The 21,981-nt window shown below is 45.0% G+C and overlaps 3 protein-coding genes across 7 annotated transcripts in view; 2 read left to right on the forward strand and 1 right to left on the reverse strand.

Annotated features, from left to right (window-relative positions):
- The window catches only part of MORN3 (MORN repeat containing 3), a 14,661-nt gene extending 9,763 nt beyond the window's left edge, over positions 1-4,898 (forward strand). For both annotated transcript variants that reach the window (XM_035340578.1, XM_035340577.1), the window contains exons 6-7: positions 1,862-2,046; positions 2,425-4,898. In XM_035340578.1, coding sequence (XP_035196469.1) covers positions 1,862-2,046; positions 2,425-2,493 — 254 coding nt within the window. In that variant the 3' untranslated portion in view covers positions 2,494-4,898. The remainder of the gene's footprint in view (positions 1-1,861; positions 2,047-2,424) is intronic.
- On the reverse strand, positions 3,678-21,968 carry ORAI1 (ORAI calcium release-activated calcium modulator 1). 4 transcript variants are annotated; one of them, XM_035340584.1, is made up of 3 exons: positions 21,952-21,968; positions 20,427-20,517; positions 3,678-6,844 (listed from the first exon to the last, which is right to left on the reverse strand). In XM_035340584.1, exon 3 carries the CDS (start codon positions 6,832-6,834, stop codon positions 6,274-6,276), a length of 561 nt encoding a protein of 186 aa, XP_035196475.1. In that variant the 5' UTR covers positions 6,835-6,844; positions 20,427-20,517; positions 21,952-21,968; the 3' UTR covers positions 3,678-6,273. The 4 variants fall into 4 exon arrangements, with proteins under 4 accessions (XP_035196475.1, XP_035196474.1, XP_035196471.1 ...); XM_035340583.1 differs by lacking the exon at positions 21,952-21,968 and adding an exon at positions 21,015-21,145; XM_035340580.1 differs by lacking the exons at positions 20,427-20,517; positions 21,952-21,968 and adding exons at positions 13,879-13,989; positions 16,490-16,792 and having other exon boundaries at positions 3,678-6,840.
- KDM2B (lysine demethylase 2B) overlaps positions 17,529-21,981 on the forward strand; it is a 107,743-nt gene continuing 103,290 nt past the window's right edge. The window contains exon 1 of the mRNA XM_035340555.1: positions 17,529-17,558. Within this exon, the coding sequence (XP_035196446.1) occupies positions 17,544-17,558 (15 nt within the window). The 5' untranslated portion in view covers positions 17,529-17,543. The remainder of the gene's footprint in view (positions 17,559-21,981) is intronic.

The following is a 21,981-nucleotide window of genomic DNA, read 5'->3' on the forward strand; positions in this document are numbered from 1 at the left end:
TTAGTACACAATCCCTTCCCAGACACGACACTGAGTGTATCACAGATTGGGAACGTTGGGGACATCATAAAAATAGATTTTTTTTTCTTATTTTGCTGTGGATTTAACACATTTTTCCCCAAAGCCAAGAATCCCAGTGCTTCACAGTATAAGACACTGTGTTCCTGGAACATTTGAAGAAATGTTATCTATTATTCATCTCTTCTTTTTATCTTGGAAGCAATCTTAAACTAGTCATTAACTAAGCAAAGCAGCCAGGACGAACAAGCACAACTTCCTCTGCACATCGCATACATGACTGTGCTCTCTCTGCTGGCTGTAAATTCAGTTTGGACCGATGGCTCATACCAACGACAGCAACACATGCTTCCAGGGGCAGCTCAGTCAACTGCCCCACTTTGCTCCCATCCAAGTCACCCTCCCTGTTAGAGACCGGACACCCTCCAGGCTGGCCCACCACCGCTGTGCAGTTCTAGAGCCTGGCTGCACAGCCTGGGCCCCCCAGAGAGCTGGATTCCTTCGGTTAAAATTAGCCAGAGTGATTATTCTGTACCCACAAAGCAGTAACTCATTCAGCTTGGGTGCTGGAAGCGTGGCCATGTGCTGCACACTGCCAGCAGTGAAAGAAAAAGCTCTTCAGCACAGGTCACAACGAGCCACCTGTTGGGGTAAATCGCTCCTCTTGGCAGCGTGCCTGGCAGGGTGAGCACAGCTGGGAGGAAGGTGCTGCTCTGCCACCACTGCTGCAGCACGGCAGCAGGTGCGGCAGCCCCAGATGCTCTGGTAGGACATGGGGCAGTGGATGGGGACACTGAAATGCCACAGTGCAGCCTGTGCAGGCTCCTACACAGCCCCACCCATGATTTTATAGTTTTCCAGGTGGGCAGAGGCTAGAGAACAGGAGCCAGGCAGCTCCCAGGGTGATCCCACAATTCCTACCTGGGTATTTGTGTCACCTCTTGCCTCAAGGAATGGCAGAGTTCAGCTGAGACCCAAAGATACTTCCACCAAGTCACCTGGTCAGAAATGCCCATTTGTTGGCAGTCTATGGGAAAAGGGGATGGCAGAGGAATCTCCCAGTGAGAACAAGGTGGCTTGGATGCACCCCAGCTCCACCAGCACCCTGTGTATGTCCCGTTCTCAAACAGCAGTACTGGATGAGGTGGCTCTCCTCCCCTTGCAGCTCTGCATCAGGAAGGGGCTTTTCCCATTGGTGATGGATTCCCAGACAGAATCACAGCCCCACACACTCTCTCTATTTGCACAAAACCACAGAGATGCCATACAGCTGGAAAAACAGCTCGCAAGAGATTGCATGAAGCCTTCAGACATTTCAGGAACTCCCATGCCGTAATTCCTTGAGAGACAATCCAACTACAAGTTGTATTTGAAATCGAGATTATTTTAACTAGCTGCTGCTGCTCCTCCTTGCCCAGACAAGCAGAGCCCTTTGAGCCAGGCTCCCTCTGCGGTGTGTGGCAGGGACAGACTTGAAGCTTGTGTCCTGTCAGTGCCTGGGCTGTGAAGGTGACTCAGTGGCTTGGTGCCCAGCCCAAGCTCACGTGCTTGGGATTTGAGCACAAAATGAGTGTCAGCAGGAGAACAAAGCAGGGCAACACACACCTTGTTCTGGCGACAAGCGTGGGCTCCTTCGCCAGGCATTTTCTCACTCTGCAGTACAGCAAATGGAGCAGTGCCAAAGCAGCACTGTGTGCTGTGCTGTGGCTCCCTGGGAAGGGCTGGATCCAGAGCCAAGCAGATGATCTGCTCTTACCTCTGTTTGCTGCGTTGCTTGGTTTCGCGTTTAGCCCCATGATGAAATGGTGCACGTTTCACTGCCTGTTCCTGTATTGAATTGCAGCAAATGAAAACCGGTATGAAGGAGGTTGGAAAGATGGAAAGAAGCACGGCCCAGGGCGATTCTTCTACCTGGATAAGGGACAACTGCTTGAAGGCATCTGGGTGGCAGACATACCAAAATGCGGGATTATGATCGACTTTGGCCGAGACGAAGCTCCTGCCCCTACTCAGTATCCAATCCCCAAGGTAATTCCTAGGAATTGTTTTTGCTAACGATGTTTATACAAACAGCACTCACCAGAGCTTGAGGCAGCTCTTGGGGCCACGCTTTGCTCTACAACCACCGCACCATCCCCAGGCTCTCGGGACGCACACTCAGGCTCTTTTGGCCAGCGTTGAGCTGACCAGCCCCACAGGGACAAGCGGCCAGTCCAGTGGTGCAAGTCCACTGCTGGAGCCTCAGACTCACCTGCACCTGTGAAAGCACACAATTCTGCACCGAAACTTGACCCAGCATAAAGGAACGCAGACAATAGCTGCAGAGACAATAGTGGGATTTGAGTGAAAACCAAATGATTTCTCTGAGCCCTCTCTACATAATTGATTTGCATCCTTTTTATTTAGATTGAACTAGCCGATCCAGATGCTGTCTTAGCAGAGGCCCAAGCGATGTTTGATGACAACCAGAACTAATAACCAGATGCTGAAGAAAAAGAGATGCAAGATAAGAACGTGAGCCTGGGTTACTTACTCATTTGAGTCTCATGTCCTTGCCGTGGCATACTGCGTTGTGGTCACCCTGCTTGTCCTTCAAAACTGCCCCCAGCATGAGGTCTCTTCCCACCCACCATTATTTAAAAAAAAAAAAACCAAAAAAACACACAACACAAAACAAACACAAGCTGGAAGAGGCAGTGACTCTGGCCACCTCCTCTGGCTTACTCCTGCACAGAAATAGCTCTCCTGTTAGTTTCAAGGCACTTTTAAAGACCTTAGAGAAGCAACAGGGTTTCAATTAAGTGTTATAAAAAAAAAACCCTAGAGAAGTACAGTCAAATAAACGCACCCCAGCTTAGCTGGATACATACTGGTGAACCAAGCGGCTTTGGAAGCTCTAACAGGTGATGTTTCAATTAGCACTTTTATTAATGCAGCTTTACTTGCTGTCTGTGCACATCATGTAACACAGTGCTTTTTTTTTCCCTAACCGCACTGGAGCAAAGCACATCGAGTACTGGCTCTGCTCCTGTGCCAGCCCACGGCCCTGCGCTGGCTGCTCCGCCTGCACAGAGGGGCACAGGCCGTGTGGAGCTGCCAGCACCAATAAGCATCACCTACGAGAACACGAAGGAAGGTGGCATTACAGCCACCTGGTGAAAACTGCACTGTGGGGGAGTGCGTAATTAGTTCACCTGATTTAAACTGCGCTTCTGAGTATCATGTCTTGTTCACAGTTCAAGTGGTCCCTTGACTCTTCACATTTTCTCAGCTGGAAGGTAACCTACTTTCCTACTTAAACAGAGTAACAAAACACGCCCTAGGATCGAGGTTGAAGCAGTGCTGGTGGGAGGAAAACCATGCTGCCAACATTATGCTCCTTATACCTGTGGAACAGGCAATTTCATCTTTGTACGACTGAAATGACTAACGGCATAAATGTTGGAGGTCCTCGGAAATACAGCTAGGATTAGCAGAGCATAGCCACAGAGATAATGGATGTAGAAAAAAAACCATTTTTTTAGGCATCTAAGTAACAAATAATGAACAGCAACTGAGCATATTTTATTTCATTATTTGAAGTGATTTTATATCTAAAGAAGTGATATACAACAACTGATGTTTAAAATGCTTCAGGTAAATGCATAATACCATTAGTATAAATAAAACCAAAACTTTATGTGCACTCTTTAACATTTAGAGCCACGCGGTTGGGTCTGGTTACTGCCTCTGGCACAGTTGAGAGAGTGCCCAAGGTATGACTTTCATGACCATTTCCAGAGCTGGAAAATGAGAGAAATACACTTGATATCAGAGATTAAAGTGCAGAAAATAGTTAGAAAAGCAGCTGTTGTAACAGCTCCATTAACTCAAAAATTAGAGCATGAGAAAATTAAAAATTTTAATTTTGTATTTCCTAAACAAAACACTTCCCTGACACTTTTTAAAAGATCTGCAAGATAAAAAGAAATTCAGCAATTTATCAAGGACAGCAAATAATTTTACAAAATAAGCTTGGAAAACATTTTCTGGACTTACATTCAAAATAATGTTAGAACTTTAAAATACGTAACTTACAGAAGTGTATTGTTTAAGCCTGACAGCACCCTTTTGACCATTTGTTCTAGTATGAATATTGAGTCAGATCTGCTTCCTCTACTGAGTCTCCCTTCCCAATATGGGACTGGTATTTCACGGAAGGATGGGCAAATACATTTTGTGCCTATTGCAAAGATTTCATGTTTTGGAATGCTGTGGCATTTAATGCCTTTACTATTTAATCTTTTCAGTGCTCCATGAATCAATACCTGAGGAACTGCAGTCACAATTCTCACCATCAGATTTACACCAGTAATAGAATATTTATACCTGAAACACAAATTAATGGCAGAGCTACGGAAAATCCTGCCTGGCTCCTGTATGCCAGGAGGACTTCTGAAATTGGCAAGTGGAAAGCTGTTTTCTGCAGGTGGACAGAGAATACCCCAGCAAGAAAGCTGCTGAAAAAACACCAAGTCCTTTTTTAATGGTTAGTTTTCAGAACACAAAACGCATCGCAGGTAGCCTTGTCAACACTTCACACTGCAGCAGTGCTGACACAAGGGATCAGTCCCAATCACTTCAGTGGGCTGCTTCCCTGGTAAACACCACGCTCTGCCACCCACCCTGTCAACACATCCCATGGTTTTTAAGTACATCGGGATAACCTGAGATGGAGGTTGGGTGTAAGAGACCACATCCAGCCCAGGCTCAGTCAGGTACAGCTCCCTGTAACCCATCTGGGTTCTAAAAAAGAAAAACACCACAGGCTTATATTCCACAGTGTTAGCTACAGTGTGGGGTCAAGTTTTGTTCCAATAGATTTTAAACTTGTCTTAAAAAAAAATAAATAAGACTTTTACTCAGTGCTTTTACCCATTAAAGCTCAAAGCTTCTCCATACAAGAACTGCATTCCAGAAAATCCACTTCCAGACATAGCTGGAATTACTGCAGCAGCACAGCACAGCTGCTACATCTTTCTTGGACACACCTCTTACCTAAGAAGCAAAAGCTTCCATTTGGCCTCGTAAGGAAGAAAACAGAAAAATGACACTGTAGCCTATCACAGATGCGTGTCTGAAAGTGAGCAGCAATGTTAATTACAAATAATCTACTTTCATAAATAAATTGACATAGAAAGAATTAGTCTTCCAGATCCTTTGGAAGCAAAAAATGTCTGAAGTTATTACATACAACACTTCAGCAAGCAGAAGACTTTTTCTAAACAAGGAAGACCAAGGCATAGCTAATTACTTGGGAACCCAATGCAGAGAAAGCACCTTTTGCTGCTTGTGTCTGAGGATTTATTAAAAAATATATATTTTTTATATAAAAGTATAAAATAATTACTACTTTGGCTTGGAAAAAACAGCAGTGGTTCTGATTTTCAAGCAAAATTTATCCAGTGATAATTTCCATCTAGTTCCTTCTTTTTTTTAAAAAAGATTCCTAAATGGAAAACAGGCAATTTATCTCTTCAGATAATACAATACGTGCCAGCTCGCGAGAACCTTAGAACAGTTATTGCTTTTATTTTCTTCCAAAGAAGAGTATAGTAGTTCATTCCTACTCATGTGCCCATACCACATCGCAGTAGGACTAGTCATGGGTGTTTAGCAAGTTATAAAATGTGTAACTGCCATAGGAAAAGGCGCTGGAGAAATCAGTGAAGTATTAATTACTTGGCAGCAAAACATACTGGGGAAGGTGGTGGGAAAGCTTTCACTTCTACCATCTGTCAGGCTTTCCAGAGAGAACAGCGCTAGCACTGAAACCAAGTGCTAATTGCTGCATATCCCAAGTAATTTGTATCATGCCATGCAACATGGATTGGACAAGCAGTATCTTCTAGTAAATGCCAACATCAAATAAAGAGGAAAAGAGATTCTCTATCCATCCCTAACAAATACCCAGATTTACAGTGTTGCTCTCCACGAATTTCTATAGCCACCATTCGGCACTAACAAGAAGCAAACCAGAGTGCTCACAAGAGGAGGGATGCGCGTGCAGTGCAAGCGTACCCCACCATCCGTTCCTTCAGATGTCAGCGATCCAACAGATTATGACAAGAACATTTTTTTTCTCCATAAAGTTCAAACGACATTTATAAACCTTCTCTTTAAAAGAAAATCAACAGTTTGACCAGTTCATGCATGGGGGAGTCAACATAACAAGGCAGAAGCAAGACAGTGGGTTTATTTTCTTTAAGTACAGGTTTATGCAAAATGGGTAACGGCTGGGGAGATGGCATCACCTCTGTGATCCAGCTGATCCTGGAGCCGTGCAAATTCAGCAAGTTCATTCAGTTCCTGAAATTGCCTGTCTGTTTTATGGCTGACCAGTGACCTGTAGAAGTGGACGGCAAACACAATGAAAATCAGTCCAAAGGGAACCATAATGGACGTTGATGCAATGGCTGCTGCCTGTCCTGATGTGATGGTGGAGCTGCTGTTCTGGGACGGACCACTAGGGTTCTTCTTTAAGGGAAGGAACTTCACCCAGCACAGTAACACCACCTCTGCAAGAAAGAGCAAAGTCCCAATGACAGTGGAAAACGCCCAGGCAAGCTCAATGTGCCGGTGCATACGCTCGTGAGGAGATTCCTTTACAGAGTTGAGATTATGCACATTGCTAACAGCCTCTATGTTTGGAAGAATGCAGGTACTTATCATGAGTGCAAAAAGGTGAACTGCGACAAGGACAGTAGTACAGGCACTGAAGGCTATCAAGAGACCTCGGGGGTAGTCATGGTCTGCATCTAGTTGAACTTCTACCATAGCCACCTGAAAGGAAAGGAAAAAAAGGAGATATTTACTTGCGTTACATATTTTTTGGCTATTGATTATTCTAATTTCAAATCATTTTCATTGCAGAATAATTAAACATGTCATACTAATTCTGTTTATTCTTCGACAATAATAATGCTTATTTGGTGCCCAAATGTTTCTGGAACATCATTGGATCCAGACAAAATTATAGACTACATTTGAACTTCTCATGTCAATCTTATGTCTGAGCTATCACACGAAGGCCACCTTTCTCATATTTGCTGCTCAATTCTAAAGCAAACCATCAGTATGCACTGAACTACTAACAGCACAACCACCTTGCTACCTCCAGCTCATCCAAACAAAACAGCTGGAATTTAGGAGTCGAAGTATGTTGGTCACAAAGATTTCTTCCTTCCTGTATTATATCGTAGTGGCAGCTTTTGATCTTTTATTACAGATTATAAATTTTGCTGGATATTAGGAAATGTTTTGCGTTCCACACATATGTAAAATGAATCCCGTATTAAGTCTTTTGAAGTAGGTATCAGTAACACAAAGGCCTGGGAAGGCTGCAGGCTGCCCTTCACAAGCCTGGTGGTCCTTTCACCTTGTCTGTTTGTGTTCTGAAGAGCAGGAGCCTTTCACTAGGAAGATCACCTTTCCATGGGGCTCTTGGTGATACGCCTTCACTCAAAATAAGTATTTAAGCAGACTGCAGAAAAGCAGTTCACAATGTGACAGGCTCCACAATGTCCGTAGCGGCCAAATAAGCCTGTTAGAAGGAATAAGCATGGAGAAGACCGGAGGAGAGAACAGACATTGCTAGCAACTCTTTGAACTACGAGGGAAAGAGTCAAGAAGGAATTACAATTCAGCATGCTAAGATCCCAGATTGAGAGAGCGCAGCAGTTTCTACTCTCTGATCTAATAGATACTTGGTGTTTATAGAAGAAATCATCCAGATCGTGGGACGAAGCAATATTAGACAACCCAGAGAGCACAAAACTCTGGAAATTGTGTCTAACCACACCTCTGGGTGAGCACTCTACACCTCAGGAAGATGCTCAAAGGCCAGTCTTCTACTATCCGACGCAGCCGTGCCCTTTTATAAACCTGGTCCCTAAGCACGCCTGTGCTTTAGGAGCAGAAACTCCCATTAAATAACAGCACTAGGAAATTTATAAACACAGCTGAAATATTTTTGATATAATGAATTATGTAGCATGCTTTTAACAGTTTTTAAAACCATCAGGTGATTTTAAGCATGTGCAATTGATGAGTGATGCTACCCCCAGGAACCTGCTTGAAAAGTTCCCTTTCCTGATAAATTTGCCTTTGAGACAAAGCAGATTTCCAAACAGGGGATAGTGCAACAACGTCTCTAAGTTTAGTGATATTTCTCAAAGAATCTCATTACATAGACAAAATAGGTTCAAAACACAGAGACAAAAAAACAGCAGCCTTAAATCTGAACACATGTACCCCACATGAGGAAGACACGGAGTTCTGCTGTTCAGCACACCGCAGACTGACCCGCACCATGGCTGCCCAGTCTCGATCCTTCGTGGAAGCGAGTCGGATCGCTCGCCCAGCAATCACTACCCTGGTCAAGAAGCGGTCAGTACCCGCTAGTTTGGGGACCGAGCCATTCCAGGAACGCCTCTGAGGAACAGGGAAGCTGGCACAGGCGTGTGTGACTGAGGGAGAAGCAGTCATACCAGGGCATCGGACTCTCAGCAGCACTAAGCTCTGAGTCTAGCTCTTCTGTAATGCACCCACTTGCCCTTAGAAGACGATGAAACCTGTTAGGCATTGTATTTCCTAAAACAAATAAGCTCGCAAGTCCCACCGAGCCAGGTTTAGCCCACTGCTAAATGACACCAGTGGCTCAGGCGGCATTCAGCCTACAGCACACGTTTCCAACACCTCCACTTTCATCAAAACCTCACACAGAAAATTTCCTAAAGTGCAGGTAATATGGGTGCAGGAAGATACAGAGCCAAACCACACCAAGTCTGGGATCCCATCTCCATGCACGCACAGAATCAGCATTCTAGGACACCACAACCCTTTATTGCTGACGTACCAAATATTAAGCCAACCGGGGCCTTTGCTCAGACATGTTTCAACAGGCATTCAAGGACTTTTGCCAATATTTTAATTCCTTTACTGAAAGCTTTTATCATCCTATGCCTAACCTATCAGCTAGTGAACAGCATCAAAGTGTTACAAGAAACTCAACAAGAAGTTGTATTAATACATACGTAATTCTTGTTCAAAGATCTTACGATACCATTTCTCAGCTGTGGAAAGTTTCACATTTGAGAGGATAAACAAAGCCGTCGGGTCTCGCTTCTGCGGGGATCGCTCCTTAGTACCACCACACTCATGGGAAACCAGGCTTCCTGCGTGCTGTGTTTTTCACAGAACAACCGCAAGCCTTCACCACTGAGGATTCATTTTCATACTTAACAGAGTTTATTTCATGCAAGTTTTCTGGTGCATAGCTTGAATTTGAAAGCTAGGCTGCCAGATCTATTTTAGACTCAACAACATCCCACTATTGCAGGACATTTTAATCCTCCATCCTAGTACTTATTAGGATAACAGCCAAATAAGACACTAAAGAATTGCATAAAATAATGACTTTTAAGAACTGGTGATTTTTAGGTATTTAATTCACCAAATACTGAAGATATTTTACATTTCTATTGATCAGTGTCTCCACATAATAATGATATCAAGCATCTGATTTTGAAGTTTAGTCAGACTCTCTTAACTCCAACATAACAGCTGCTCCTGAGCTCTTTCCATTTCAGTGTCAGCTAAAATTACATTTAATCCAAAAGCACCTATTTCTGATTTGGCTTTATTATATGCATACTCAAAACAACATCTTACGAGAAACCAGCTGAATGTAAGCAGCATTCATACACTCATATAGTTCTGCACCTATATAAGCACAGAGAAAATCACAGGGAGAGCTGGTCTACAAAAAGGAGAGGTCCAGACCAGGAACCCGAGTTACCCCAAGTTCAAGGTACACAGCAAAGCTTCGGTGTATGGCTGACAAGGCATTAAGACCGATCTGCTCTGCACGGGATGTCTGTTGTGTTGGTAGGCCCCCAGATCACATCTCAGAAGTGCTTTCAGAAATCTGTGAAGACTGTAGCTGTTACTTACAGCTTAGCAGGAAGGGTGTAACTTCCTTCAGCTCAAACCATACCGTGCAATTAGCTACTCTAACTGCAAGCGTACCCTCTCTATAAAAATAATTACTGAGACCATCCCCATCATCTGAAAGGTAACCCAGGCACAAGTCTTCTAATGTGTGCAATAAGCTGGCAGCCAAGTAGTCACCACCACACTGCCATTTACCCCCAGTCTGGGACACTAAGAAGTCGAGCTGTGAGTAAAGCAGAGGCAGGGCTCCATTTTTCATTATGAGGCGCTGTGTCTGTTTTCAAACAGTGATGCAAAGCAAGAGAAGTTCCTGTCTCCTTTGCCCACGCTGCGATTTCAATATACAGATCAGAACTGCTCTTGTAAGGTTACACTTGCCATACCAGAGCCCCCATGAGCACATCTGCTATGATCCAAGCCCATGCAACGCGCTGTCGGATGTGTACATGCTGTGCTCCCCGCAGGACATTCTTCCTCCATGACTTCCGTTACGTTTCGCTGCCATTACCTTCCCTTGCTGCGTAACCACAGACTAACGCAGGCTGGAAGACACCTCAAGAGGTCATCTGGTCTAATCCCTGGCTCAGAGAAGAGCTAACTTTAACTTCAGATCATGCTACAGATATAATTGACAGATTTACCGCAGCTCTCGACAAAGCTGTAAATCTGAAGTAGAGTTTCCTGACAGAACCAAGGGAGTCTCGTGATCACAGGATGCAAGACTGCAGTTCTCCTAGAACTAAAGGAAGCGGGGCATTCAGATGCTATCCCAAGTGCTCTGAAAGTTTCTACCCATAAGAGCACTGACACAGTGACTCAGATTCTGTAAAATACCAACTTCTCTGCTTTGCGAGAAGAGAGCTGTGATAACAGTAAAACCATTAATAAAACTATTTTTACTAGCAATAATGCAATTTTCTCTAAAGAACCAAACACACAGCTACAAACAAAGCTTATATGGCCACAGAAATGCAGGATGAGCAACTGTCCTGGCTTGCCACTTGTTCATTTTTACCACACCAGTGGGACCTCAGTAAACAGCTCGCTTCACATTTCAGCATTATTTCCCAGTTTTATAGGCTACAAGAAAGTGTCTTGGTTTCAATTTCAGAATAAAGCAAGTTTCAATTCCCATTTTAGGATCGCCTTCTCCAAAAGGACGAGTATTCCTAGGATATAAAATGTGAGAGATCCAATCAGAAGAAAAACAAAAGGGAGGACCGAACTAAGAGCCACCCATGTAGCAGGTCATAATGACACGTGAGATTCAACAGTGGAAAAAAGGTACGTGCTCTTTGGTATTACGGGCAACAGCAGCAAACAGCTTCTGAGAGCTCCCTGACAACCACAGGCTCACAGCCTTTTCAGCATCAGTAGCCACTGCTGTATGGAAAAGGAAATAAAATGCCTTATCTTATACAAGTAAATCTGTATTATCTATGACCTATTTATAGATGACTTCCTCTACTCCCCTTCCCCACAAAGGCAGCCCTGAGCTCTGGCAGGCAGGAACATAACACGGGCTAGGAGCCCGTGCTGTAACTGCCGCACGTTGTGAGTGGCTATGGTCTGCCTCTCGCAGCAGCAAGTACTGCCGTTAACATACAGCTGTGAGTCAAGGCCGAGTGCAGCGTGCCCATGCCACGGAGAGAGCTTCAAATCAGGCAGAGCCACAGCAATTTCAAACTCCTCGCTGCTGACCATAGCTTTGATGACCACCCGTGGTCACTTTTGCACTAAATGCCCAATTTTAGGTAAATGCATTCTGTAACTCGGAGCTGAGGTCAATGCCCACTGACGGCCAGGTGATGGGACTGCTGTAGATTTCTCTCCTGTACGCTACACAATGCCATCTGACCTGTCTAAAGCTCCAACTGCAAGTGCTCTTCTGTCCTTTTTATTCAGAGAGCGAGAAACCAGTATTATTAGAAGCTACTGGATTTAGACATAGACAACCTTATAACGACACATTTAATGGAATACTCTTGAGAGACGCTGCCTCTTGGTATCGTCACATTCTTACTATGCCCACTGCTCACAGAGCAAGCTGCCTCGCAGAGGCAAGCAAAACCTTTCCGAAAAGAACGCTGGCTTCAAACATCAGCCTTACTAGAGGCACTTACTGAGCCCAAGTCTAGGATTACCTGTACCACCTCACAGGATTGCTCTCACCTCCTCTTCCCTGGCCACAGCTACCGTTCCTAGATAAGGAACTGATTCAGAAGACAACAGTTTCTATACCGCCTGAAATGTCAAGAATGGCTTTTAAGAAAGCTTCCTGGTTGCATATTGTAAGGGTCCATCCACACAAGGAGAACCTTACTTGGAGAAGCACACCAGAGCTACAGCACCTCCACCTCACCATGCCAGAACATACCCCAGTAAAACTGCACACAGCAATCACTAAAATATTTTAATCAACGCCTACCTGCAGAAATATTTTCTTAACTTCACTTGCTGCAGCTCTGACTAGGCTCGGCTGCATCTAGCTATCCAAAGCTCCTGGTGCTCCTGACAGCGCTGCTCGCTCCCAGAGGCAGAGGCACAAAGCCAGGCTCTCCACCGAGTCTCTGCACCATTCATTATGGGTTATAAACAACTCATACAAAGACTGGCTCTGGCCTGTCCAGAGTCACAGGAAATTTAAAAAGAAGAGCCAAAATAACGACATTGTTACTGCTTTTTTACACAGAAGAGAAAGTGAGCTTCCTTTATGCGCTGTCTAGAATCAGGACTGGGGCTTGTTATGTTGCAGAATGGCAAAGCCTTGACAATCACTACGGCACCACCGGAACAGAAGTGCATGGTTTAATTTTGTTGGTAAACATGAAAATGCAGTACCCACGTAAGAGGAACAAACACATCTTAAGGCAGCGGCATCTCCACACGGCATAACTTACGATAAATTTAGTTTATAAGTACAAGGTCAGATTAGACAGCACAGCAGGGAGAAGAAACGGCGGCTTAATGTCACCTTGACATCCTCCAAATCAGAGCAGCCACCCGCAGCTGCTGTTCGAGCCCTAGCACTCTGTGCTGCTGCCTTCCTCATCTATAACCCTGAGACAGGGATGCTCAGAGGAGCAACAAAACGCTGCTTTCACGACTGTAAGCAAACAGAAGAAACCTTTCACACAGACAAGATTCTTCCAGGCAAGCCATAACCTCCAGGTGCAACAGCAATGTAAAAGGCAAGTGGTGGCAGAAGCCATGAAACCAGGCCTGTAAGGCTTTACTGGAGGTTACAAAACGCAGCTGTTGCACATTATTCTACCAGAATCCTGGTTAACTACAGCTACAACTCCTGAAGAGAGATCACTGCAGAGTGATTTAGAACAGCAGAGTAACCCTTACTAGACAAGGGCTACGCTATCTGCTCAGCGCTGGCAGCAGCGGGGTCTGGATCCTACCTTAAGTACTTCCATCATAATTGATATTGAAATAACGTTTATCAGTGCAGTCGGTCTTCTACGAAAGATGACTGAAGCTCTCTGCAGAAGATTGTACTGGCTACATTTCAAAGGCACGAGCTGACGGCTCTTTGACGATATCCAGTATTTGAAGCTTATATATTACTATTTACGACACTCTGCCCAGCTTGAATCATGAGAGGCATTTACAAGTTAAGTGCGCTGTCTCGTAACCAAATTCTAAACATAACTAAATCAACTACCATGGCTCTATAACGTAGATCCCTAATTTAGGCTCGGGTATTTTCATAGAGCTGTCAATTTTATTTTTGGGTCGAGCTGCAGGGGGGAGGGGGGAGGGAGTGATGTTTGAGTTTTCCAGATGTAACTGTGGTGACAAAATGATGCTAAGACATCTGCTTAATTATTTCAACAAAGATAACCTGCCAGCACCTACCTGCACTAGAGATTTTGATTCTGCCACTACAGGTGTGGATGAGCCAGTGTTAGTAGCACTGGATATGTTCTGCAAAGTATTCCTGGTGGTGATGGTCAGCCCTGAGATAGACTTGGTTAAGACAGACATGGAAAAGAAAGTCAGGCATCAAGATCTAGAAGATGAAACAGAAGCGAGAAATACTCAATGCCTCTGCCCACACACAGAGGGAACACTTCATTCCTTCCCTTCACGGACTACATATGCCCTACAGTTTCTTTCCTTACCCCTAAACGTTTGGGGGACTGATATTACTCAGTGACCCCATAAATTGGAAAAATGTACTAAATGCAGGATGATAAATTTCATAGATCTCTGTTTAGGCATATGGCACCGAACAATAGCATCCAGGGAAACCTGCCCAAAGTAAATGCTGATGTTTACTCCTGGGAGTGTGTCTCTAACATCAGTCTGCAGCCACCAGACCCTGCACTGCTCTCCCTGAGGTTAACACAAAGTGTAAAATACTGATTTGCAGGCTCTAAAACAAAACTGATCACGGAGCAGGCTTTTAATAAATTTCCTCTGTGAAACTGCGACCTGACATTTCATGCCCTACACGTCACTGCCCTGTGCAATCTCTTGACTTCGGCATGCATCATTTAACTGGGGTAAGCTTAACTAATCTTGAGGGAATGAGCTCTGAAAAGGGCTGCTGTTACATACGAGATTAGTCCAACAATAAAGGACCAGTTTAGCGGGGATACACTTAGCTCATACTAGAGGACGCAAGCACTGTTTAATAAAAGAACAAGGATCAATGGAGCAGGCGTGGAGACGTGCACATTCCTCTCCTGACAATTCCCACCGATCTGCTGGGTGGTCCTGAATGTGTCTTTTAAGCTCTTTCTTCCCTGCGTTGATAAGGAAAAGGGAGGAACAATGACACTTAATTGCTGTACTAAGTTTGAGATCCAAGACTAGATTGTACTTGAGCAGCCTATTGTTCAGATATCAGGTGCTGAGGAATCTGCTGAAGCTGGTAAACAATGCACAGGCGTGGCGGCAGGGAGAAGGCCCCGCTTTTCAATGCAGAAATCGCTGAGGACAACTTTAGCAGATAAGCAAAGTTATTCAAAAGAAATCTAAAAATATTTGAAAGTCAAGTCAGCTCTTCTGGAAACCGATGAGGAAGTCCCGGCCAGACAACAATCTCTTAACAGCCAAACCAAGGAGGCTACAAGTTTGTTTTTCTTTAACAAGGTCACACTGGACATCAAAGCAGAACTTTTGAGGGGGTAACTTGAAGAAAATTAAAATGGGATGAGTATTCACAGGCAACATTCCTTCCAACTACAGCTTTTGCTAATCAGAACAGAGTGGCTTTCTCCTGAACTACCCTGAGCAACATCAATTCAAAACCAGACGTTTCCAGCTGCAGGACTCCGAGCTCCCAGATCTGCTGCAGAGAGTCAGGAAAGCAGCAGATGCACCTCATCGTACATCCACGGGACGCTAAGAGCCCACAGAGCAGGTATTTAAAGAAAAGCACAGTGCAAAGTACAGCTTTCCCCTTCTGTTCTCTCTCACTCTCAATGAGAAATCCCGACTCGAGCAGCCACCCTGGCAAACTGCTCTGACACAGGAGGAGCGCACAATGAGGGAAACCCAGCAGCAGCAGCGGTGTGTGAGCTGCGTGTCACCCAAGGAGACCCGAGCCCAACATGCCTCTGCACCAACACAGCTGCCTGTCAGTCAAACGGGCCCCGGGCACCACCACCCCGAGGAGCTGCGGCTGTTTTTAGCCATCCAAGAAGGGCAGTGACATTTATTTGACCGTCAGAAGGCGGCTGCGGACCGGCTGTTGTGTTTTGAAACAGCATCCTCCAGCTAGAGCAGTGGTCCGGCGGGGGTACATCGCACGGCGTGGAGCGCCTCGCTGAAAGAGGGGCAAAAATAAGGCAGAACAAATGCATGAATATGAAGTATTTTAACATGCACAGGTGGCAGCTTGGTAGGTCAGGGGACCGGACACGCGATGGAGTCTGTAAAATGTCCGTATTTCTGACCATATCCAGCTTTCCTTGAGGAAGTTAGAGTTACCAGGCTGTGATCCTGTAGCAGAGCCCAAACACACTACCACCACGAGGCATTCCCAAAACACGCACAAAACCCCTGGGCACTGAGCAGCCCCCGAGTTCACACACACACACACACACAAAAACGGCAGCGCTGCAAAAGCCCAGCGACAGGCGCGAGGAGTTGGAGGGACACCGCCTGCTGTAAGACCCAGCACAAAGAAGAAGGAAAATGAAAATAAAAAGGATCCAGAAGCAAAGCCACGGTGAGCGCTGGGCGAAGCGGAGCGGCTCAAAACCCGGCGGGGCCGTGGCCGGGCGCTCCCGGGGCCTCCCCCTACCCTCAGGCGCCTCCTCTCCGCCGCCCCAGGGCCGCCCGGGTGCGCCGAGCCCCGGGGGCACGAGGGCGGGAAAGAGCCGGGGAAGGACCGCTGTCGCCTCAGGGCTTCGTCCTCGGTCAGAAAAAGGGGAAGCGGCGGTACCGCTTCTCCTCCCCCCCCCTCCCGCCCGAGCCCCGGCGGCCCGTCAGCGCCCCTCGCCCGCCGGGCGCTCACCATGGCGAAGCCGGAGAGCAGCGCGGAGGTGCGGCTGGAGGCTTTCAGCTTGGCGCGGCTCAGGTAGAGCTTCCGCCAGGACAGCGCCTGCATCGAGTGCTCGTTCAGGCTCATGGGGCTCCGGGCGGCGAGGGAGCGGGCGGAGGAACGGCTCGGGAGGCACCCGGCGGCGGCTCCTTCCTGAGGCACGGCGAGGGCACCGGCTGTGCTAACGCCCCATGGCGCCCGGCGGCTGCCGCTGCTGCTGCCGGGGCCGCGCCTGCCGCCACGCCGCGGCGAGCCTGAGCCTGCGCCCGTCGAGCGCCGCCCCGCAGCCGCCTCATTGGGGCCCGGCCCGGGGCCCTCCTCCGCCACCGCCCCGCCGCTCCGCGCCCGCTTCCCGGCGGCCTGAGGCGGCCGCTGCCCGCCCGTGAGGTGAGGAGCGGCCCCGCCGCGGCCGTCCCTCAGCGGGCCCCTGAGGGCGAAGCCCCACCGAGGAGGTTGCAGTTTAATTCGGTAAAAACAAAAACAAAAAAAAAAAAAAAAAAAAAAAAGTTAGTTCCCGGGGATCTGTAGTCTGTGAGGAAGTTTCTTACAGCCCCCTCTGCTCGTTGCTCGTTCCTGGTGAATCCACACAGGACAGAAAAAGGGATGGGGCAGCTGCCGCCCTCCCTCAGAACGCAGCCACCCAGCCCTTCCTCAGCTACCTCATGCACTAGCCTCCCTTCCCAAAAAGCTTGAGCACAATCTACATCTGTCCTTTGGAGCCAAACCCCTCTGAACATCCACCCTCACTTCATTTAAAGTTGATACACCTAGACGTTTGTCACAAAGTTCAAGTTCTGAGGGACATTTTGTAGGCCCAGTGCTCCTGATAGACTTGATCATCAGCAAACGGTTGAAACACTCGTTTATGAGGCAGAACATTTCAACACACATGTATGTTAGTGTTACGAGATTAATTACCACATTCATGCAACACCATAAAAACCTTTTTTTTTGGTCCTGTATTTTACAGAGGGAGTTTGAGGTGCAGAGCAGAACTCCATAGCAAATACACGGCCCAGTCCCAAAGATGATTTCTGAAAAGGTGAGGCTTAAGGCAGTGCGTGTGCCGTGACAAGCTTGTTGATGAGGAAAACTGAGGAATGTTAGAGAAATGCTTTGCTAATGATTCCTAGTAAGGAAATTTAGGATTCTATCAGTAGAAATAATACTGGGTAAGGTAAGTCACATCAAGCTGAATCACTGTAATATTAGTTCTATTATAAATCAAAAGCATAGGTCATTTGCTATGGTGTGGAAGTTTTCTACCTTATTTAAAATTAGGAAATTTGGGGCACATAGTCTGGAATATTTTTGATATGTTCCCCTCAACATCTCTCTCTGCTTTGCAGTGTTGTTTATTTACTTGTGCCTAGTGTATCTTACCTAAAGGTGATGACAGAATCAACACCGATGTAGGTCACAATGCTTTACATTTCATTTACATGGTATTATTAAAAATAAATAAATAATTGAAGCAGATAAGAAAAAAATCTTAATTTGAAGTCTTCAGATACACTCCCTGAAACTGCTTTTGATCTCATTATTTTCTCAGGAAATAAGTTTTTATTGTGTTGAAAACAACTTCTGGTTAGATTTTTACTGACGGGGCATTGAAAGACCTCTGTGTAAGGCCAAGTTTGACTTACAGTTACCCTAAAAGCTTTCACTGTTGTGTAAGTGACTCCAGGTACTGCTTGCTACCTTCTTTCTCTTTTGGGCGTGACAAAACTACTCGGTAGAATTCATTTGTGTGAAAGGCAGCCTAAGATAGCATTATAAAATACTACTCTCTGCTTAATGTGTTTTAATTCTTAAAACAAACAACAAAACCCCCCCACAGGTGTTGCCTCACAACAATCAGAACATTTTCAGTATCTCCCATCAATGCTCCAGGCCATGCCTGAGCACCAGATTGCAAAGCAAGGAGAAACAATGATGCTGTGATTTTCTCACTACATTCATTGTACTTGGGAAAAGGGCAACCATCAGAAACCAGGAATGTAAACATTTCCCCTGCATCTCAAGCAAAGTTTCCTTAAGAGTCTGTCACTTAGTTTCTGTGGAATCATACCTTTAAAACTGTTTTGTATTGCTGTTTGTAAACTATAAAAAATACTGTGTGCATGCACAGCAAGATTGTTTGCTGGCTTCTGCCTGCACAAAATTAGAGTTGAACTATAACATCATGTGTTACTAACACTGCATAAAGAATGCCTAAGTCTTGACCTGTTCCTTAAATCAGATTTATCTAAAAAGAAACATATTTGTATTTATAATATTGGTGCAGAAGTAGTAGTTGTTTTAAAGGGAGACTCAATAGCCTTAATTAAATAACTACCAAAGTAGAACAGGGTATAATTTTTTTGAATTTGTTATTACTACAGCAGCTCTTTATCTGTTGCAATACTCTGGCAATTATAGGAAAGCCTGCAAGAGACATGCAGGTGAGAAGGATTTCAGCAGACTAGAATAACTGTATTAAAATAGACTGCTCATCTGGTTAGGTTCTGTTGAAGTGATGGTGTTCCCCTGCGTTACAACCAAATGACTGCTTTCTTGAGTCTGCTGTGCCACTTTTAGCATACACAGTATGATTAAAGATAAGAAAGTGGGAAGCTTTTCATACCACAAATCCAGCTTACTTTACCTGTGACCTAAGAGATGCATAAAAGTGCTTTGAACTCACGGTTTCTGTCCATCACTCCTATCCCTGTTTATCGGGAAAGGCTTTGGAAGTTAACAGCATTATGCTCTGCTGTATTGTTGAATTTATATTTCCTTCAAGGAAACAGTACCATAAAGGACCTACTGACTCAGACCTAGCCAGTAAATGAATTGCATCCCATCTCCCTTTTCAAGCCCAAAGCATCTAATTTTAAGCTCACAAAGTCCACCATTGCAGCTTTAAAATAAGCATTATTTCCTTTCCCACTATCAAAAATAAATGATTCACTTCTTGGAATAAATTAAGTATCAAGCCACCTTCTACAATTAAAACGTTAGGACTGTAAAGGTGTACCCATTTTTTCCCTTTATGTTCCATTTTACAACTCCATTCTGAGCTACAAACTAAGTGGGATAAATTCTTTTATGTCCAAGCCTAATTACTCATTGTTACACACACCTCTCCACTCTAGAGCTAGCTGAAACAAGGAGTCAGTCATGCTCAATTAACTTAGAAATGATTCAGGGAATGAAATCATAGTGGAGTTCAAAGCTGTGGTTAGATGTTACCTCTGATTAGTGCAATTGCAGAAGGCCACCAAAAGGGTGTAGTCCTGCAACCTTCCTTCATCTCACCCCCCTCTTCTCTCCATCCTGTAGACTACAACAACCAAATGGCTACAGAGCAAGAGGTTCAGTGAATAAAAAATAACAAGAAGTGTAATTTTTTCTTGATGGGGTAGTTTTCTGTTGGAACAAGTCACTGAACTGACTTACCCTGTGGCTGCAGGAACACTAGACCTAATGAGGGAGATGCAGGCACAAAGAGGGAACTGGCCCCTTCAGCAACAAGCTGCTATTGGCCCTAATTAGAGGTAACATCAGCCCATTCTCTGGATCATTTATGCATGAACACTATCAGAGGTGGCAGAAATCCAGGTTTCTTTCCAAAGAGCCTTGAGAAATCCGCACACAAGGATACTCATGAGACGTTCTGCTAAAAATGCACTTCTCTATTTTCTGGAGGAGGACTGGTAGGAAGGCAAGGTGCTCAGAGTCCCGTACAAAGCTGTTTATGTGTATGGAGCATGCAGAGGTGCTACCCTCTGCATTGCTGTTTCTCTAAAACATACTGAGAGCTTCACATGCAAATCATCACTTGCATTTGTTCCTGTTATTGTACCAGCACCAAATCAGGTTACGACAGAATGGCAATTACAGTAGATCTGCATTAAAAACAGCTCATCAGATGTAACAGTTGTGAAAAGCAAATTGAAAGTATTGTTAGCAGTCCAAAGCACCAGGGTTGTTAAGGCAAACTTCTCTGCAGATCTCATCTAAGATAAAACAAAGTTTAATTTCTGCAGATAAAAGAGATCTTCATTTCGTCTAGAAAATCATATAATCACATCTAATGGCTTTCAGCAAGAAATGGTTAAATACTCTTGCATCGTAACTCAAAGTAAGCTATAGGATGGGAGGTCTTACATAATGAGAGATATTTTGAAAAAAGAAAATAGGGGTTTATTTCAGCCCATCCTATCCAGTGGGAAATAAATCTGTTTGAAAACTCAGGAGGGGTGAAGTTAACCCATTTCTCCACAAACCCTTCCCAAGCACTACACTGGAGCTCTTATTTAAGCATTGTGAGACATGGCTGGAACTGAAATAACTTAAGATACATCAACATCCAGCAAAGAGGAGTTTTCAGATCTTATTTTAACGCCGTTCAGAGCAGCCCTTTTCTCACTGATAACCGCTCCCTTCTCAAAGGATGAGCGCACGCAGTTTTTTTTCTGTATTTCTGACGGTGAAGCAAGCCTACCAAGCCTACCTCGCTGCAGCCCGGGACCGAGCGCTGCCTGACGGGGAGCAGAACCCCCTGGTGGAAATCCACGGCGTGAGCTGCTCGGAGGGAAAACATTTCCCAGCCCTCAGCTGCAAGCAGTTAACCTGCGTCCTGCAGCACACGGCTTTAATATTGCTTTTAAATGTTTTTATCCTATCTAATGCAGCTGCGGATATTCTCGTCACCCACATCCTACCACCTCTCCCCCCTTTCTCCCCCAGTCCTTTTAAGTTTGTGACTCGGTGTTTTGGCATTAATACACAAAATGATTACGGTGCTATTTCAAAGGTAAAATGAATTGGAGTTTAGCTGGAATCACTGCTGTCTTAAAACAAGGTTAAAAACGTGTTTTCTATGTTTTGGGGGTCTATAGAGATTTCAGAGACATTTACTTCCTTATTTCAATAACGTGCGCTGGGGTTTCCAGGTGTCGGTGATTTATACAGTCCTTGGTGGCTTTGCTTGAGACACCAAGAGTCTCAGATTGTTTGCATCCCAAAAAAAGACTTAGAAAAATGAGCTGATTTTCTTTTATGTCTCTGTTCTGTCTTTTCTGGTGGACTTTTGTAGATTGGATGGATGATGTGTTTTTTTGTCTGATGACTCTCTCGTAACATCCATTTATCTTGTACAAGTACTCTGGCCTCAATCATACAGATGTACACGTGCATTTAATTTTAAGATTGAGCAATCTTAGCTGAAAGGTCAGCGTATGCATACATCTTTTCAGGATTATGGATTAATAACGCTCTGGGTTTAACAGACATCTGGAACCCACACTTCAATATAGAACCGATACAACACTTCTATATAATAATAAAGTTCAATCATCTGCAAATAGGGAGATGTTAGAGAAAGATTACATGATTTTTCAAGATTCTGCAAACAGCTGTTGGCAGATGCAGAAAGAGAAACTCGCTACCTCAGACGCTGAGTTAGAACTCCATCCACG

The sequence above is a fragment of the Oxyura jamaicensis genome, chromosome 15, assembly GCF_011077185.1.
Source record: "Oxyura jamaicensis isolate SHBP4307 breed ruddy duck chromosome 15, BPBGC_Ojam_1.0, whole genome shotgun sequence".
NCBI classification, from domain to species: Eukaryota; Metazoa; Chordata; class Aves; order Anseriformes; family Anatidae; genus Oxyura; species Oxyura jamaicensis.

Bases quoted from the DNA above. Each gene is read 5' to 3' on its own strand.
- ORAI1 (XM_035340580.1), bottom strand. From the start codon at position 16,603: ATGAGCCTGAACGAGCACTCGATGCAGGCGCTGTCCTGGCGGAAGCTC. The intron at 13,990-16,489 runs GTGAGCGCCCGG...GTCTTAACCAAG, and splicing joins TGCTCTCCGGCTTCGCCATG to TCTATCTCAGGGCTGACCAT. The intron at 6,841-13,878 runs GTAGGTGCTGGC...CTTTCCTTTCAG, and splicing joins AATCAAAATCTCTAGTGCAG to GTGGCTATGGTAGAAGTTCA.